This window comes from Colobus angolensis, unplaced genomic scaffold (assembly GCF_000951035.1).
Source record: "Colobus angolensis palliatus isolate OR3802 unplaced genomic scaffold, Cang.pa_1.0 Scaffold273, whole genome shotgun sequence".
Classification (NCBI taxonomy): Eukaryota; Metazoa; Chordata; class Mammalia; order Primates; family Cercopithecidae; genus Colobus; species Colobus angolensis.
Window position 1 is genome coordinate 1,314,325 of NW_012115966.1, and position 18,471 is coordinate 1,332,795.

Below are 18,471 nucleotides of genomic sequence, written 5' to 3' on the forward strand. Positions count from 1 at the left end.
AAATGGCCAACCTGCCACTAACACGCTCTGTGGCTGTGAGAGGCCCCTTCCTCTCCCTGGGCTGGCTCCTGGGCCTACAGCTGAAGGGATTCACCTGCCCAGGCTTTACGGCCCTTGCAGTTTTGATAGTCCTGCATTCTGTTTTGCAGGTCAGAGGAGAGACAGGCCTCGACCATGCAGGTTCAGTGACTCAGGCTTCATGGGACAGTAACAATGTGAAAAATCCATCTCTCCCTAATTGAAATCTCAAGATACATATTTCCTACAGTCCTGGCAAGAAATAGCAGAAAACCCATCATCCACACATAAACTGTGTCAATTCCCTTGTCCTGTACAAGTTACTTTGGGGCAAAGGGCCCATCAGTCACAGATGGGACTTCCCATCTCACAGACTGTGTGACCACCAGGAGTACACTGCTGCCTTCCACCCCTGCTGTCCCTAACCATGCTGGCACATCAAAAGGCCCGTCTGAGACTCAACAGGTCCCAGGTCAGGCAGGCACTGAACACAAGACCCAACGAAGGGGAGATTCTCCCCAGAACATGTTTCTTTTACAAGTCAAGACCCCTTCAAGACTTAAGAACTTATAAAACAACTGCCTACAGGTAAAATAAGAGCTTCCAGGAATTCTAAAAAGGGAACACTCCTTTTACCAGCATCAAAACGGTAATATCTTCTCAGGCAGACGCAACCAGGGGTCTGGAGGCCAGAGTGTAGGTGCCAGGTGTCCACTGACACCCACTACAAAGATTTTCCTTGCTTTTTTCTCAGCCACAGTGGGCTCCTGGCAACACTGTTTCCCACCATGAACCTGACTCCTGATGGTCTGCTTTCTAGGCTATGAGTACTGAAGTTTCCGCTCAGTCCCAACCACCTGCCCCAGGAAGGACCTAGAGCAGCTGACCCCCTTGCTTTGACCTAGCCCCTCCCTCCCTAGCACTGACACTGGTTTGGCTGAGGCCAGCTCAGTGATGTGATCCAGAGAAACCTGCGGCTCCTACTGAAATTACAGCAAACCCAGGGGTGCAGGACAATGTGTCAGTAAAGTAACCTACATAGTGCCCTGGAGTTGGGTGAGAGTAATCCCAGATTACTGTGGGGTTAATTTACACTGGATAAATGCCAGCTCCCTCTTCTCTTCCCCCAGGATGGGAAAGGCAGGCAGCTTGGCAAGACAAGCAGTGACCAGCAATGCTAGCAGAAAAAAACACTTTCTAGACCTACAGGAGATATGTAGAGGCCATATTTCCCGTAGACAAGCCAACGGGAATGATTTTATTTTTAATGTAAACAGAATACACAAACACATTAAAAACCCCAACATGACACAGGAGAATACACACAGAATTATATATAGGTATTTACAGGCCCTCCAAAGCCAAAAGGAAAAATGGCCCCTCTGGTTAAGTGAAGCTTCTCTTCCTAGCTTGTCCCTGTCCAAAATCAAAGTGTTGAGGCAGCTGCAGGAGCCTCTGCAATTACTTCTGCATATAACATAGCAGGAGGCTGGAATAACAACAGAAACCCCCACCCCCACCCCAGAGCACAACCAAGATACCATTGTATTTTTTTTTTGGCCCTGGCCCTAATCCTGAACTGTCCTCCTTTGCAAGCTGACAAAGCAAGGATTTGTGTGTCTCAGGAGGCATCAGCATGACCCCTGAAATTTAGATGTGCTGTGGAGGGGTTCCCACCCCATTCCAGCTTTCCCAGCCTTGGGCTGATTGTGAAATGAGCCAAAACCAACCATGTCCAAGAGAGGAGGGTGGGAGACATAAAGGAAGAATGGATCCCAGGCAGAGATGACCGCTTCTGAGCTGGACCCTGGGAACCAACAGGAGGTAAAGCTGGGCTCATCCAAGCCCAGGACAGACTGCAGAAGACACAGTGGGGCTGTGCTGCCACCTGGTGGGGAATGGGAGCACTGCAGCCATGAACTAGGACAGTCCTGCAGGTACCTTGAGATCCTCCTTTCTCTATTTCAGTGCCCTAACCAACAGCCTTACTGCAGCAGCTCTTCCCAGGAAATGGGCTTGGAGAAGACCTCCCTTTCTAACCAGAGGTCATAGTTCATCTGAAAGTCCTCAGGGAGGTCCACCCGTTGGCCCAGGACACTCTGCAGGCAGTTGTCCACTGGCAGGAAGTCGGGGTTGCTGTGGGCCCGGTCATAGCGCCGGGCATTGAAGCGTTCAATGTTGGCACGGAGGGCACACTCCTCTGCCTGGAAGTCCCAAGGCCGGGCATCAAGATCTGAGACAAAGCAGGAAGAAGACAATTAGGAGCCACGCCCTGTAGCAGCTCCCCATGGACTGAGGGCAGCTCAGGGGCCTGGCCAGGAATATTGAGTGTCAACTAGGAGCAGGATACCTCCGAGCTCCAGGAATTCCTTCCTAGATCCAAAGGAGAGTCAAGTACAAGCAGAAAAGACAGAAGTACTGACAAAGAGGCTTATACTGTAGAGATTATGTAGACTCAGAGAGGGAGAGCCATGTGTACAACACATTTCTCTCAAAGTGGCAATCTCCCTAGCTCTCCGGGGTCAGAGGGAGGAACCTGGAAATCCTCTCATTTGCTCATTCTCTCTCAACTCCCTGACCAGGTACCGTATGCCACCGTGGGCCTGCACACATTCACAGCGCACTGAGAGTACAGACACAGTCATTCAGCCATGGTGGTATATTCCAGAAACGCAACAGTGTGGCAACACACCCACACAGAGCAGCCCAGGTGGGCAGGGGAGACCCTGCGGGTGGAGGAAGAGCGCCTGCAGAGGCCTAGCAGTGGGAACCACACAGCTACGTTCGGGGACTAAGCAAGCACTCCTTGTGCCTGGAGCTCTGGGTATGATGGAGGCTGGACTGACAGCAGGTAACAAGGTTGAAAAGGAAGCTGGGTCAGATTACAGAGGAGGAGAATGAAAAAGGACAGGACGAGAGAGCCTCATGCTTAAGAGTCTGAATCTAATTCTAAGGGAAATAGGAAGCTAATGAAGGATTTTACTCAGGGAGGTAACAGCACAGAAGCTGCATGTTGAAAAGATTCACTAGGGGGCCAGGCGCAGTGGCTCATGCCTGTAATCCCAACACTTTGGGAGGCCAAGGCTGGTGGATCCCTTGAACCCAGGAGTTCAAGAACCACCTGAGAAGGCTAGGCACAGTGGTGCATGCCTGTGATCCCAGCACTTTGGGAGGCCGAGGCGGGTGGATCACTTGAGGCCAGGAACTCGAGACCAGCCTGGCTAACATGGTAAAACTCCGTCTCTACAAAAAATACAAAAATTAGCTGGACATGGTGGAGTCCAGCTGTAGTCCCAGCTAGTTGGGAGGCTGAGCCGGGAGACTCACTTAAACTCGGGAGGCGGAGATTGCAGTGAGCTGAGACCGTGCCACTGCAAACCAGCCTGAGTGACAGAATCTCTCTCCAAAAAAAAAAAAAAAAAAAAAAAAGAACACCCTGGGAAACATGGTGAAACCCTGTCTCTACAAAAAAGATACAATTAGATGGGCACAGTGGCACGTGCCTGTGGTTCCAGCTACTCGGGAGACTAAGGAGGCAGATGTTATGGTGAGCCGAGACCACACTCCAGCCTGGGCCAACAGAGCGAGACCCCATCTTTGAAAAAAATTAAAGTAAAAAAGGATCACTAGGGAAATCTGAGACACTGATGGAGGGGAAGGAACTAGAGGCAGGGAAGCCAGTCAAGAGCTGTAAAAGTTTAGGTGGCCAAAATGGGGATGAAAAGAGGGGACATATTGTTATAACAATTTCTAGAAAAGGAATGACTTGGAGGTACAGGGAGAGATGGGGATGATCGCAGATGCCAAGCCTGGGTAGCTTCTCAAAGTCCTTCCTAGAGTGCCCATCCTGATGCTACAAAAGCAGAAGCTGGGCTCCTTCCTGTTCCTTGGTGGGAAGCTCAGGGCAGAGAAGCACCTGAGTACCATGGGCAAGGAGTGAAAGATGTTACCTTTCCTGACACACTCCCACCCAAATCTGACTGAGTGCAGAGCCTTACCGTTGCCATATGCCCAGTCGTCATTGAGCCGATGCCGCACCTTCTGGTAGATGGCAGACATGGTCTTCATGTTGCTCTTTCGCCACTGCCGCCCCAAGTATTTGGTCTGTACCTTGAGCAGCTTCAGCACGTAGAGCTGCATCATGGCTTGTTTCACCTTTAGGGCCCGCTTCAAGATGGGGGCTGACTTGAACACCACCAGCATCTGGGAAGGGAAACAAGCAAGCAGCCCAAGCTGAAGACAGAAATAAATGCATACGCCCCTGGCCACGCTGTTGCTTAACCCTTTGGAAGTTACGGTCAGGGCGACAAACCTTCCCAGTTTCCCTTGGACTGAAGCGTTTCCTAATACATTGGACTTCAAATGCTAAAACCAGTAGAGTTCCAGGCAAACCAGGATGGTTGGTCACCCTAACTAAGGGTCACTTTGGAATCTGAAGCAAGCTATGGATTCTTTCCAGAAACATTCCTGTGTACATGTACACATAGTTATCAGAGGATTCAAGGACCTCCCCACCCCAAAGGCATCCACAGACCCAGAGTTAAGGAAGATTCTCAGAACCCTGGTTATGTAACCAGTCAAGATTGAGATGACATGGACAAAGCTCTTCTATAAGTGTAGATTTGGTTCAGTGCATGACTGGGCCTCTTCCAGCTTCCAGTTCAACTCATCAAACTCATCAAGGAACTGGGAACTGGCCCTTAAAATGCAAGGATATGGCTACAGCAAAGTTAAGTGAGAAAGCACAGCGAGCCCCACCCTAGGGACTCCCTGCTCCCAGCACTCTTCTTTGAGCTCCAAGTTCCAAGCCTGCTGAATGCACTGACTCACTTACCATTGTCCTTGAATGCTTCCACTTTGTCAGCTTGTTCAAGATCCGAAGCAGATTGATACAAGAAAAGAGGTTCCTCCAGCAAAACTGGTTACTGTCACCTGCTTCCTGCAGGGTAAACCCAGGAACAATCAGCCCTCACGGCCGCAGTGTGTGCAGCAGTTTCCAAAAGTCCCTCACACGTGATCTTAGAAGAGCCGGGTCTTCAGGCCTCTACCAGGAACCCCCTGCTCTCAGAGCAGCCCCAGGACTCCATCCCAGAAGCTGGCAGGGGACTAGGGGAAGAGGGAGGCTCCCTAGACTTTTCCTGAAGGGAACATGAACTGTGATACTGGGAGCTGTAGCCCTGGGCTGCCCCAGGGCTCCTACTGCTGAGTCCAGTGTTGAGGGAGAGAAGTCCTCTATGAGGTGAGCTCTGGATCAGCAGCCCCTGAAGATCACACTCCCTGACTAATCCCTAAATCCAAATCTCTCTGCTCTGCAAGAGCCCTCCTCCTGGCCCTTCTGTACACTTACAGTGCTCTAAAAGCCGGACACTCCACAGTGACTTCACCTGTGGGAGACACCTCTATTCCTGTGGTGTTGGGGTAGGCAGGCTCTCTATCTACTCACTGACCCTGGTGCCAAAGGGACAGCCGAGGAGAGCCCAGCCACTCACCAGACTCTCCGCAGTTAGCTCTGGCAGCTCATGCACCACGCATTGAGGGTAATCCAGGACAGAAATGCTGCAGAGGGGAGAGGATCCAGGTGCCCACCATGAGCAAAGGCCCAGGGCCTAGTGGAGCAGCCGTGCCTGAGCCAGTTCCCAGCCTTCCTCCCTCACTTGTTGGAGCAGAAGTAGGAATCTACCTGGTCTGTCCCACCCCAATTTCCCCAGCTATAAGATGAGGAAGTATCTACTACAAGGGAACTTGTAAGGCACTCCTGTAGCCAGAGGCCAGCTGGTTGATCTTGTAAGGGGCAGAGACCCTCACAGCTTCCCCCACAGCCATCAATGCAGGGCGGAGGAGATCGCTCAGGGCAACTAATTTATGCCAAGCCTTTCTGGAGACAGGGTCTGGCCGGCGCCCTGTGGTATATCACACTGATGAGCAAGTAATGTCAACTACAGCTGGCACCAGGCCAACAGCAGGGGCTAAGAGTCAGCAGATAGGGCATTACAGGGCACATGGCTGAACCCCTTAGAGAGAGCAAGCAGCCCATGGTCTCCGAAAAGAAAAAAAAGTACAAAAGGGACAGGGAAGAAAGTACTAGATTCCGGGATGAAAACCCTCCTGCCCAGGTACAGGCCAAGTCACCTGGGGCAGGACTAGCTAGACTCAGATTTGACACACTGGGCTCTCCACAGGCAGGGGCCATGTCTCATTTATCTTTGTGTCCTGATGCCTTGCAGAGTGCTGGCTCGTAGATGCTGGAAAAACGGACGCAGTGGGAAATAACAGCTGGGAACTCTGCTGTCTGACCATACCCGCCCCTTCACGGTCCCTGGCCCTCGTCACCTGTTCCAGCTGGGAACTCTGCCGTCTGACCACACCCGCCCCTTCACGGTCCCTGGCCCTCATCACCTGTTCTTGGCGGTGATGTAAGACATGATGTTTTGATTGAAGAACTTTAGGATCAAAGGAATGCAGTTGGCAAACACCAGGTGCTGGGCCATGTATTCAAACTGAAGCCAACAGGGGAAGAAAATAAAAGGCGTGGCCCTTGGGACTTTGCCTTCTTTCCTCCAGGGATGAAAGGCCTTGGCTGGAGGGCCATGTCTTAGAACATTCATGCAGAGTTCAAGCGGGTCAAAGGCCAAGGCCCCCATTCTTGTGGGCTGGAGGAGCAGTAGTGCCCGAGGTCCCAGCCCACAGGACAGGAGGGAAAGCCCTGCGGGTACCTGGTAGACATGGTTCAACTTAAAGTGCTTGAGCAGCAGCAGCAGGACAGCAGAAATGGCCTTAACAATGACCTCTTTGTGGCGGTTTACGTCCACCCCCAGCTTCATGCTCTGCAACACTGTGGTGCTGGAAACACAATTGCCTGGGTAAGCCACCAGCGTGTGCAGTACCTCCTTTCTAGGTGCCCACAGAAAAGATGGACTCCTGAGCCTCCCTGGGCAAAGACTCCCACCTCCCCACTCACCTCATGGACATCTCAGAAGTCAGCCCAGGGGTCCCCCATCCACCTCCCAAGCAATGTAGCCTGGCACAATTTATTCCTTCCCCATGATGCCCTCAAATACATTCTTAGTCTGCTTCTCTGCCTTTCCTCTAAAAATGAACTTCTTCTCCTTTCCAAGATCTCCCCTAAGCTTCTGCTGCCATATTAACCTGAGTTCTCCAAAATGTGTTCTGTGGAATACCAGGATATTGGCAAATTTCATGTCATGGAAAAAAGGGTTTTGGAGTCAGATAAATTTAGGAAGCATTGAGTTACATCAGTTTCTTAATTCAGGACTTCTCATTGTACATCTTTATAAAAGGAATTCCTCCTTATAAGAGAAATCCGTGCATCAAATATATAGTATGACTCTAGAACCTTTTTTCCAAGGATCATCACATGATGGCCTAGTGTTCTGTGATTCTCCCTCTGGTATTAGCCAGTCCCTGCCTCCTCCTTCACCTGGCCATCACTGCCATACTCCAGGGCCACAGCCACCGAGGAGCTGGACTCAGGGCTGGTGGCCCAGGCAGGCAGGAGATCAGGTCAAGGTCCAGGTCCTTCTCAAAGCAGAACATGATCTCAACCTGTACTCTCACATGAAAGACGAGTACAGGGCCCAGGGCAGAAGAGCTCTGAAGAATCTCACTCTATCACCCTGAGCCATTTGCCAGCGTTCTGCGTGCCCGCTTACTGGCGAAAAGGGACGTCTCTATACCTGGCACAGGTTCAGCTATTGCTGGCAAGTTGTCTACAAACTAACCCTCCTTATCCCGGTGTCCCGATCACAGCTGGAGAGGGTGGCTTTGGGGAAATGTCCAGGGTGGCCCCATTCATTTTACAGAGGAGGAAATTACTTTCCCCAATTCACTCAGGAGTTTGCTCAGTGGCAGAGTCTACACTAGAATCCAGGCCAACAGGACCAAGCCATCTCCCTCACCAGTGAAACTCTTTAATCTAGTAGTTTCCTTTTTTTTGAGTCAAAAATACCTACATTTAACCTGTAGAGAAGCTGGGCCAATACCAACCAACCTGACAAGAGGAAAACGTTTGCCCTTCTCCATCTATCTTCTGTCCCACCTGCTCCATTCACAGAACGATACTCACGGCATCTCCTCAGGCAAGACATCCGCTAGGATGTTGATTGAGTCTGTTTTAGCTTTTGAGGTGGGTGCTGCAGCCAACAGGATCTTCAGGAGGGCAATCTGGGAAGAGTAGACCATTCAGACACAGGTCTGAGAGCCCAGGGCCAAAATTAAGCTCTGAGCAGTCCTTCTGTTGGTCCACAGGTGGCAGGAGGAGGGGAGGGCCCACTCTAAGGCCACTGTAGTGGGAGGGTCCCACTGCAAGCACCACTCACCATATACTGAGGCAGGCTGGGGAGCAAGCCTTGGTAGAGAGTTTCTGCAGGGACTTGCTCAACTTCTTCTTCTCCCTTTTAACATAATGGGTATAAGCATAAAACCCCAGCCCAGAATACAATCTCCTGAGCCGGCTTGCTAGCTGGCTGGAGGAAAACCTGTCAACAGTGATGTACATAATGATGTTAATGATAACAGCAAACCCTGAACACAATGTGCCAAGCATTTTACTTGTAATAACTCAGTTCATCCTTATTATTATAACCCTATAAAGGTATTATTATTCCTATTTCACAGACACGGAAATAAAGCGTAGAGAGACCCAGTAACTGGCCTAAGTTGTCATCCACAAAGTGGTAGACCCAGGCATAAAAGGCAGGTTCCTGACTCAGTCTGTATTCTTAACCCTGCACTAGACCTGTGCCACCATCTGCACTGGGAGGCGGACTGGGAGTTCTTTGAGGGCAGGGCCTGGGGCAACCTTGTGGTCTAATCCTAGCACAATGCCTGGGAAGAACTGGGGATCCTAGTGGCTGAAGAGGACCTCCAACTTACCCCTGAGAGAGGGGAGCGGAGGTACTCCTCCTCCATCTGTGCCTGGACCTCTGCAATCGACGTGTACTTGTGCTGGAGGGAGAGATGGGAAAAGAAGGGCTGGGGAAAACATTCTCTGGCCAAACTCCCTGCACTCTAGCAAAAGCCCCACACATTTGTCTTCAAACAGTCTTCTGAAAGAGGATTAAGTCACCACAAAAATCCCTAACTAAAATCCCAAACGCAGACATTTTTCTCTTTTTTTTTTTTTGAGATAGAGTCTTACTCTATTGCCCAGACTGGACTGCAGTGGCATGATCTTGGCTCACTGTAACCTCCACCTCCCAGGTTCAAGCAATTCTCCTGCCCCAGCCTCCCAAATAGCTGGGACTACAGACGTGCACCACCACGCCCGGCTCAGTTTTGTATTTTTAGTAGATATGGGGTTTTGCCATGTTGATGAGGCTGGTCTTGAACTCCTGACCTTAGGTGATCCACCCACCTCGGTGTCTCAAAGTGCTGGGATTGTAGGCATCAGCCACCATGCCTGGCCCCAAAATATTTTTCTAAATGGGCCCCTTCCTCTTGCAACTAGAGTAAGAAGCCCGCAGTAGATAAGAAAAAAGTAAATTAAAGGAGGGAAACAGGCTTTCAGATAGCTACAGTGACAGGAGAAAAACTGAAAGCAATATCAAGTACTCAAAATGCCTAGCTGCAGAGAGACCACTTAGTACTACAAATTCCAAAACTATATTTCAAAACATATCAATAGTTTCACTCCAGACAGCTGTTAGGGGAGATGCCTCTTCCCCACTCTTAATGTTCTCTCCTATGTGGAGGGACAGAGGTTTGCCAAACACCCCTCATCTCTCTCTGCCCCGTCCAGACACTCACTCCTCCCTTCTCTGATCGGAGAGTATGGGAGGGGACACAGGGCAGCCTTGGCCCCACCCTTCTCTTTTCCCTTTAGAACCTGTCTGCCTGCGGAGAGTCTGTGCTCTCTTCTCCTCCCCGCACTGCCTGGGACTGGTAGGTAACTCTGCCTAATTCTGGAACAATGTATTAGGACACTACCACTGTGTTCTTAAGCCTCATTCTCCATGGCTCTATGAGCTATACAGTTGGCATTACAATCTCCATCTGCCTACTCCTCTATTTCAACTGCCTGAGAACGTGGGCAAGGAAAAGGAGGGTTATTTACTGAGCTCTTTAGAATTCCAACAACTGTCAAGTAATCTAATCCTTTTTTTTTTTTTTTTTTTCTTCAAAGAATCCAGGTCTCACTCTGTGGCCCAGGCTAGAGTGCAGGAGCATGATCATAGCTCACTGTAGCCTTGATCTCCTGTGCTCAAACAATCCTTCTGCATCAGCCTCTTCAGTAGCTGGGACTACAGGCGTGTATGCCTTGGTGCCCAGTGGTCAGGTAATACAATCTTTAAAGACTTTCCAGTCAGTCCCAAACAAAAGCTCAGCTAAAACAAGCAAAACTTCTAATAAAACAAGCAAAACTTATGAAAGACCGTTTGCAAGGTTATTCCAAAGTCCACCCTGGCCTCTACCCCAGGTTCTTGCAGGCAGACAACAGTCTTAAAAGGCTTCTCCCTGCAGGCTGGTTTCACTTTACTCACTTTGGACCAAACAAGCCAAATGCTCACCCAAAGCCACTCACCTGTTTCAGAGTCTTGATGCTTTCGTGGATTGGCCTGGGCAGCCCCACCACTGTGTTTGTGTCACTGGAGAATAAAGAAGGCCCTGTGTTGAGCCTCAACATTAATTCACCTGGGATCCCAAACACCAAAGGCTGGGAGAGCTAACAGCAAAATGAACTTGGCTTCTACTCACCTGCCTAGCGTGTAACCTATAAATTTGCTGCGGCTGGACTCGAGGAACATCTCAATATCTTTCTCTCTGCCACATCCCCCAAAAAAAAGAGAGAGAAAAAGGTTTTTAGCAAATGCTATTTCAAAGTGTTACAGTTAACAAAAACATACAGCATCCAGAAACTGTGAAGCCAAGAGAAGAAAAAGTCTCCCACAGTTGTTTTTCTCTTTGAAAAAAAGGGAAAAAATAGAAATTTTCCGAGTATTTTAATGTTTCTTATAATTTTGCTGGATCAATAACCTGGAAATATATTACATGTTAACTAGTTTATTCATAAAATTAAAGAGATACATTAAACTTAAAAACATACTTTATTCAGATAGTATGAACAAGTTTGTCAACAGACTTTCTTAAATACTAAAACTCTGTTAAAACAATTAAAGCTATAGGCTACTGATTTTTCATGTAGGTCACATTTTCCTATCCCAAACAATCAGCATACCTTGCATTTTCTGATGATCTGTTTTGCATTCCCTTCACAGATCACTGAAAACTGAGGCTTTACCTGGATCAAGAAAGTGACTTCTATATCCTCTCACATGTTCATCTATTTCTTAAGTTGCTGCCTATCAAACAGACACCATTTATATATCTCCAGGTACCTTCCCATCCATCGATGTACCCACATATATCTCAAACATTTTCATTATGGTTCTAAAGAAACTCTTCCTAGGCCGGGCGCGGTGGCTCAAGCCTGTAATCCCAGCACTTTGGGAGGCCGAGACGGGCGGTTCACGAGGTCAGGAGATCGAGACCATCCTGGCTAACACAGTGAAACCCAGTCTCTACTAAAAAATACAAAAAAAAACTAGCCGGGCGAGGTGGCGGGCGCCTGTAATCCCAGCTACTCCGGAGGCTGAGGCAGGAGAATGGCGTAAACCCGGGAGGCGGAGCTTGCAGTGAGCTGAGATCTGGCCACTGCACTCCAGCCCGGGCGACAGAGCGAGACTCCGTCTCAAAAAAAAAAAAAAAAAAAAACTCTTCCTTAATCTATCATTTTTCCCTTAAAAATCATATACAACCCCAGGAGGGGTGGGGACATGTTTGCTTAAATGCTTTTGTTTTTATTTGTTTCCTATCCCCCTTCACGAGCACGTCTAACCAAGAGCTAACTCCAATTACTGACTCAGTAGCCACATGGGGGCCATGTTGTGTGAGACCAGCAAGGCTAGCCTCCCTGAGACCCTCAGGACAGCACCAGGCGCTTTAAGAGAGCCTCATCCCAGAGCCACAGTCAGCCTGCAGAGGACCACACACGGTGACACAGGCCAGGTGGCAGGCCTGAGGGTGTGAGGGCTCTGGCCTCAGGAGCTATGAGTGCTCTGGAGATCTGAGACTCACCTGACCTTGGGAGCCCAGGGCAGCCCTTTGGGGCAGGTCAGCCTGTCGGTCTGTGGGTGCTGTAGTGGGGGAGGCATCACTTCATCCCGTTCTAGGGGGAACGTCTCCCCCTCCAGACTGTTGTCATCATCATTTTCCTCTTCCTCTTCTCGAGAGTCATCAGCCTTGTAGGGATCCCGCTCGTTGAAGGCATCTAGGTTGTCCTGCTTTATCAGAGCCTGAAACCAGGGAAGCGAGATGAGACAAGAGCCAATTGACGATGCAGACTAGGGAAGTGCAGCTGGAGGAGACACAGCGCATAGCGGTGTCAGGTAGAGGCAGGAACAGTGGAAAAACCAGAGGGGGAGTCAAGACCGGGGCCAAACCATCAAGTACTTCTTGCTCCAGTCCCTCAAAAGCACCACGTGCTGAGCACCCACCATAAACTGGACCAGAGCTGGGGACAAAGTGTCCTTGCCGTGGAGGCATGATTCTGACTGGTTGATCAGAGATCATTTCCAGCAGCCCTGCTCCTCCAAGGACTGTGCTGCTGCAAGCATACACCTTGAGGGCCCTCAGGAGTCACAGGGACCTCTGTCGCCCTCACCTTGTGCTCTCGGCGGCCCCGTTTCTGCTGCTGCTCAATCAAGTCTGAAGCAGATGCTGGTGGAGAGGCTGCCCTCATGTTGCGAATCACTTTGATGCTGTCCTCAGGAAGTGGGGGGAGGCCCAGGATGCTGCGCTTCTCAGCCTTCATGCTCTGCAGCTCCTCAAAGCCACCCAGTGTGCACTGCATCACAAACAGGGAAGCAGAGCCAGGGTCAACGTGTCCACAGGGCTGGTCCCTGACCATTGTGTCAGGCTCAGAAGCACCCATCACATCATGACCCATGTCTTTACAGAGACCCAGGCAACCCCTGAACAACGGACTGAAGCCACTGCCGAGGAGAATTCTGCGACATCCGCAAGGGAAAGGAGAAAAAGGAACAAGGAAAGAGTAGAGATGCAGGCTGACTGACCGTAGTGCAGATACACTAACTCTGCACCTATGACATACTCTTCAATTTAAAAAGCAGAGAGCCTATCCCTGCAAGTTCCTAGAAAAGTTGGTGAGACTCATATGTTTCACGAGTTGTACATGTGAGTCTTTCCAAGTCAAACTGGAAACACAGTTGGTTGCTCAAATTTAAAAGAAAAAAAAAAAGCTTCATCTAAACATCTCCCAAGAAACAGAAACCCCAGCACCATGCAGTAATTTCACACTGCTTAGTTTTGCTGTTTCTGAGCAGTTCAGCTTTCCTCTCTGGCCTTAGCAAGGCTTTGTGAAGAACAGGATGTGTGGCCAAGATAAAATGCGTCAATGACTCAAGAAATCCTACACTTACTGAGCCCTGGCTCCAGAGCTGACCCATTCTGAAAGGAAGGATGAGCCCCAGTGTAACAGAGGCCCAACTCACCTCCACTGCCTCCCCCATGCCCTCCTCCTGGGAAGGCCTCCTGGCATGGCCTGGCTGCTAACAATGCTCCAAAGCCCAGTGTGCTGGACGGCCCACCCTGGCACCCAGTCCCTCCCTACCTAGACACAGAGTCGGGTTGACACCATACCCTGAAGAAAATGGAAGCTGCCTCAGGGCTCATGCTTGCCCCTTCAAGTGACATCCTACCAGAGCCCCAATTACACCAGCTTTAACTTTGCCTTAAATCCCGTTACAAACTCCAGGTCCAGAGCTGCTTGCTGAGAGGCAGCTTGTCTGGGGGAGAGCTGTTCTATGACAGAAAACATCTTCCAGGAGTCAGGGAGTCAACAGTCTATTCTGACTCAAGGCCTATGTCCTCATTGGCTGCAATGGGACAATAGTGGCACTTATTTTGTCATCTCCTTTTAGCGCTTTTTAAATAATTTTTTTTTTTTTTTTTTACCAAAGCAGTTTTATAGTCACATAATTCAATATTCAAAAGGATATTCAAGGAACAGTCTCCCTACTGCCCATCCCCTAGCACCTGAGTTCTCCTCCAAGGAGGTGCTCACCAACACTGTCTTCCAGAGCAGCAAGAGAACTTTCTTCATGGGGAAGTGAGGGGCGTGACCACTGCAAAATTTGGTCACCATCCCAAACAGCATGATGGCAAATGGCTCACTGTTGTACAGCGGGGAGCCTGGAGGTGACACAAAGGCATCAGGACCCTCCCAAAGCCTTCCGTCTCAGCTTCCAGGCAGGGCCTCTAGAGAGGATCCCCAGGGTCCTACCCAGTTCGGCTCTGAAGGTCTGCCGCATGGTCCTCCACTCAGCCTTGTCACCCTCACACTCCTGGTGAACGGTCTCCACTATCAGGTACATGATGTTGAGCAGGACCCTGAGGACAAAAGCCAGCTCACAATGAAGTAGGATGGGGGGGGGGCGGTCAAAGGAGCACCCTAGTGTCTAACAAAGTGCTTACACAAAGCAGGGGCTTAATATTAATAAATGGTAGCTGAATAAATGAATATGAACAAGAATGGCCAAAAGCATTTATTGCCCTAAGCTTCCTGAAAAGAAAACCACCACAGAGGTGGTAGTGAGCTATAGGGTCAAAGCAGAACGGGGTCACAGCGAGAGCAAAAACAGGGTTTATGATGAGAAAGTGGAAAGGAGGAGCTGAGAGGTGACACCCAGGGATCCTAACACCTAGGAGGGAACACTACAATCACCTAGTCTAAAAACTTCCAAATTCATAAAAAGAGCCAGATTTCAACCTTCAAAAACTGAAGGATGATCTTGGTGTTCAGCAGTTGCTGTGAGCTCCTGGGCAGCCATGAAACATTAGGAAGCCGTCGGGTCTAACCCAGTGAAGATGAGGATCAAGCTGTGTACACAAGGCGGCCGGAGCCCAGGGAACATTATCAAGTGTTTTACCCAAATACAAAACACCCACAACTGGGTCCTGAGTAACAGTGTGAGTAGGAGGCCCACACTTAGCTGTGGCTCTAAGTCACCTGACCCTGGATTGCCTTTGGGAGTCTCAACCCAGAGCCCCACCTAGGATGAGCCCTCAGCAGTTCCTACTAAGCATTCACAGTGAGCCCATCAAACGTGCAGATGACGTGTACAGAAGCACACACAGCAAGGACACCCACAGACAGCCTCCCACACCCTGCTCTGATCTCATCTCTGACTAACGCTCGGGAGCCCAGGCTTGCTGCTCGCCTCACCTGAGGTCTGTGCTGTCAGCCAGGGAGATGGCGGGCTTCCTCACAGCACTGCTGCAGGCGGCACTGTTGCTGCAGGAGATTTTGAGAGTCAGCATCTTCCTCCAAGAAGGAAGATAAGTGATGTCCCTGACAAGTACTGACCAATGGGGACACAAAATCCTGTGATACATGCTTGGACTGCACAAGAAGCCACAGGATACGATGGCTAAGAACCCAGGCCATGGCTGGGCAAGGTGGCTCACGCCTGTAATCCCAACACCATTTGGGAAGCCGAGGTGGGTGGATCACTTGAGGTCAAGAGTTTGAGACCAGCCCGGCCAACATGGCAAAACCCCATCTCTACTAAAAATACCAAAATTAGCTGGGCGTGGTGGCGGGCACCTGTAATCCCAGCTACTCAGGGGGCTGAGGCCAGAGAATTGCTTGAAGCCAGGAGGTGGAGGTTGCAGTGAGCCAAGTTCGCACCATTGCACTCCAGCCTGGGCAACAGAACAAGACTCTTTCAAAAAAAACCCAAAAAACAAAAAACAAAAGACAAACAAGCAAAAAAAAAAAAAAAAAAAAACTCAGCCATGCACTGGACTGCCATGGTTTGAATCCTGGCTCTAACTGTACCTTAGTTTCCTCATCTGTAAAATGGGGATGATAGCAGTACCTATATCCTTAACATGAATTAGCACCTGTAATATCCCGAGAACAATGCCCGGGACACATAGGCACTGAGTGGTCTTAGCTATTATCATTGATGGCGTTATCCTTAGATGAGCAGCAGCTGACCTGTCCACTGGACAAAGGTGACACAGGCAAGGCCAGGCACTGTCCAGGCACTGTTGAGCCCATGTGTCAGTCTTGTGCCTGGCCTCCTGCCAAGGGGGGAACTGGAGGGCAAACACAGCAGAGTCTACAGGTTCAAAAGAGAGCTCAAAATGAGGAGTCTCCTTCTGAGGTGCACCCCCCCCGCAAAGCCGGGGTAGGGCCTGCACTGTCTGGTGTAAAAACTTTGGCATCAGGGAGCTACAGGGACCTGTCATTAGTCTCCATTAATCTTCAAGGTGTAAGTGACCAACTCCGTTATTCAACCCAGGTGGTCAGAACACAGCCTGGGACTAGACTTTCTGCCCCATGTGGCCCATTTAACCCTCTCAAAGCCAGTTAGTTCTGCAAGCTGTGTCCCCCTTTCCACCCCAGCCTCCCTTTCCCTACTCAGCCTCTCAAAAATGCTCACTCTATTTCCATGTTCAGAAGCTCCACCAAAGCATTGAACGTGCCCACCTCCAGGAGGAGAAAGATGTTGTAGCGCATCCAGGACTGCACCTCTGCCTCCGAGCTGCACTCCCCAAACGTGCCTGTAACACAGGGTTCAGTTCACTGGGCCCTTCCCTGCATCTGAGTGGGCGGAGGTGCCAGGGAATCCTGGGGAGGTCCATTCAATACCTTGAGCAACATAGAGAATTGCTCGAGCCACCTTGAGTCTCTTCTCCCTGGCAGTGACTTCCAAGCCATCCAGGAGCCTCATGGCATGGGTCCGGTGCTGGTTGGTGTCCAGCTCAGTCCACTTCTTGTCTGTCACTGCAGGGCAAGAAACCAGTTACACCTGAGCCTAGAAAAATATTCACAATGGCATGGACCCACGTTAACTCACCAATTTCAGGACTGCCATAGGACCAGAAAGACAAGTTACCCCCTATGTAAGTGGTAAGATCGTACTGCTGCCCTATGAATTTGATTTCCAAACTGAAACGCTGGTATTTTGGGCACAATTTTAATCACATGAATTTTTTTTTCTCCCCCAATATGCAGATTCTGAAAAGCCCCCACGGATGTGCCACAAGCCCACTCTACATGCATCTGGCTTTGAACCATCAGGGTTCAGCAGGCTTCTCAGGCTGTTCAAGGATGACTCAGGTCATTCAGATGCCTAAAAGAGACCTGTAGCTCTCATCATGCAGGGCAAAGGAAGCAAGAAGTGGGGGAAATCATCTCACCATGGATCCGGAAGTCCTCCTCAAAGCATTTTCGATTCATCAGGAATTCTGGCCCTTCCGTGTAGCTGTAAAGCTCTGTTGGAACAAAGTCTCATCACCATTGGTTCCATGTCTGCATTGCACACCAAGTCTCACATGTGCAGAGAAGGCAAGGCATTTGCTTCCACTCTCAAATCTAGCCCTGAGTCATAGTGACTCCTGGAATAAGCTCTCTAATTATGAAGGGGATCTTAGTTCTCTACTGTGCACAAGAGAGAGAACCGGAGTGCCAGAATGCCATCTGGACACTTCCTGTCCGATGTGCATCCATCCCACCATGCCATGCCAGGAGGCTGATGCCGTGATCTTTCTTTAGTCATAGCTGAAATCGGTAGTTTGGGAGCCTGATCAGTGCATGCCTGGAGGACAGGGAGGCTGACATTTGATGAGAGCCTACTGCGTACTACATAATTTTGATTAGTCCTTAAAAATCTTCAGAGTAGATTTTTATCATTGCCATTCAATGAGTGAAGAAACTGAAGCTCAGTAACTTGTGAAAGTGTACACTGTGTTGTCTCTGAACTCAATGTGGAGTTCTCATTTGTGGGTATGTTTTTTGTTTTGCTTTGTTTTGTTTTGAGACAGAATCTCCCTCTGTCTCCCAAGCTGGAGTGTAGTGGCGTGATCTTGGCTCACTGCAACCTCCACCTCCGGGGCTCAAGCGATTCTCCTGCCTCTCAAGTGGCTGCTACCTCTTGAGCAGGACATGTATTATAGAGGCCGGAGAAGCAGCTCACACTGACCTCGCATTACATGAGAGTGGCAGTGGCAGCAGCAGATGGGCACAGATGCAGCCATCCCTCATGACCCATTGCTGGAGGAGAGACCACTATCAGGGTCACAGTGGATAGCCAAGGAACATCACTGTCTCACAATGGGACTGGGCTCTAGCCAGCTTCATAAAAGTAAAGGACAACACAAAGTTATAAGATACACAAGGCTTGAATCAAATAACTAACATGTTATATATATACATATATACATACATATATACACACATATATGCATACACACACACATATACATATATGCACTATATATATACACATATATACATATATACACATATATATACACACACATACATATATTTGATAGAACTAGGGAAAGCAATGAAGCCCTAAATGATATTTATTCTTAATTTTCTTCTTCTTTTTTTTTTTTTTT

The 18,471-nt window shown here is 49.5% G+C and overlaps 1 protein-coding gene across 4 annotated transcripts in view; it reads right to left on the bottom strand.

Moving 5' to 3' along the window:
* Positions 1 to 1,276: 1,276 nt before the first annotated feature.
* STRIP1 (striatin interacting protein 1) overlaps positions 1,277 to 18,471 on the bottom strand; it is a 25,025-nt gene continuing 7,830 nt past the window's right edge. For 3 of the 4 annotated variants that reach the window (XM_011948082.1, XM_011948081.1, XM_011948080.1), the window contains exons 3-21: positions 17,266 to 17,340; positions 16,715 to 16,849; positions 16,506 to 16,626; positions 15,281 to 15,349; positions 14,339 to 14,445; positions 14,120 to 14,247; positions 12,698 to 12,880; positions 12,112 to 12,329; positions 10,732 to 10,797; positions 10,559 to 10,622; positions 8,911 to 8,982; positions 8,355 to 8,429; positions 8,102 to 8,199; positions 6,732 to 6,858; positions 6,415 to 6,515; positions 5,508 to 5,574; positions 4,853 to 4,957; positions 4,017 to 4,221; positions 1,277 to 2,251 (exon numbers count right to left, since the gene is read on the bottom strand). In XM_011948082.1, coding sequence (XP_011803472.1) covers positions 2,004 to 2,251; positions 4,017 to 4,221; positions 4,853 to 4,957; positions 5,508 to 5,574; positions 6,415 to 6,515; positions 6,732 to 6,858; positions 8,102 to 8,199; positions 8,355 to 8,429; positions 8,911 to 8,982; positions 10,559 to 10,622; positions 10,732 to 10,797; positions 12,112 to 12,329; positions 12,698 to 12,880; positions 14,120 to 14,247; positions 14,339 to 14,445; positions 15,281 to 15,349; positions 16,506 to 16,626; positions 16,715 to 16,849; positions 17,266 to 17,305 — 2,229 coding nt within the window. In that variant the 5' untranslated portion in view covers positions 17,306 to 17,340 and the 3' untranslated portion in view covers positions 1,277 to 2,003. Of the gene's footprint in view, positions 2,252 to 4,016; positions 4,222 to 4,852; positions 4,958 to 5,507; positions 5,575 to 6,414; positions 6,516 to 6,731; positions 6,859 to 8,101; positions 8,200 to 8,354; positions 8,430 to 8,910; positions 8,983 to 10,558; positions 10,623 to 10,731; positions 10,798 to 12,111; positions 12,330 to 12,691; positions 12,881 to 14,119; positions 14,248 to 14,338; positions 14,446 to 15,280; positions 15,350 to 16,505; positions 16,627 to 16,714; positions 16,850 to 17,265; positions 17,341 to 18,471 lie in introns of all 4 variants that reach the window. The other variant, XM_011948078.1, reaches the window with a different exon arrangement.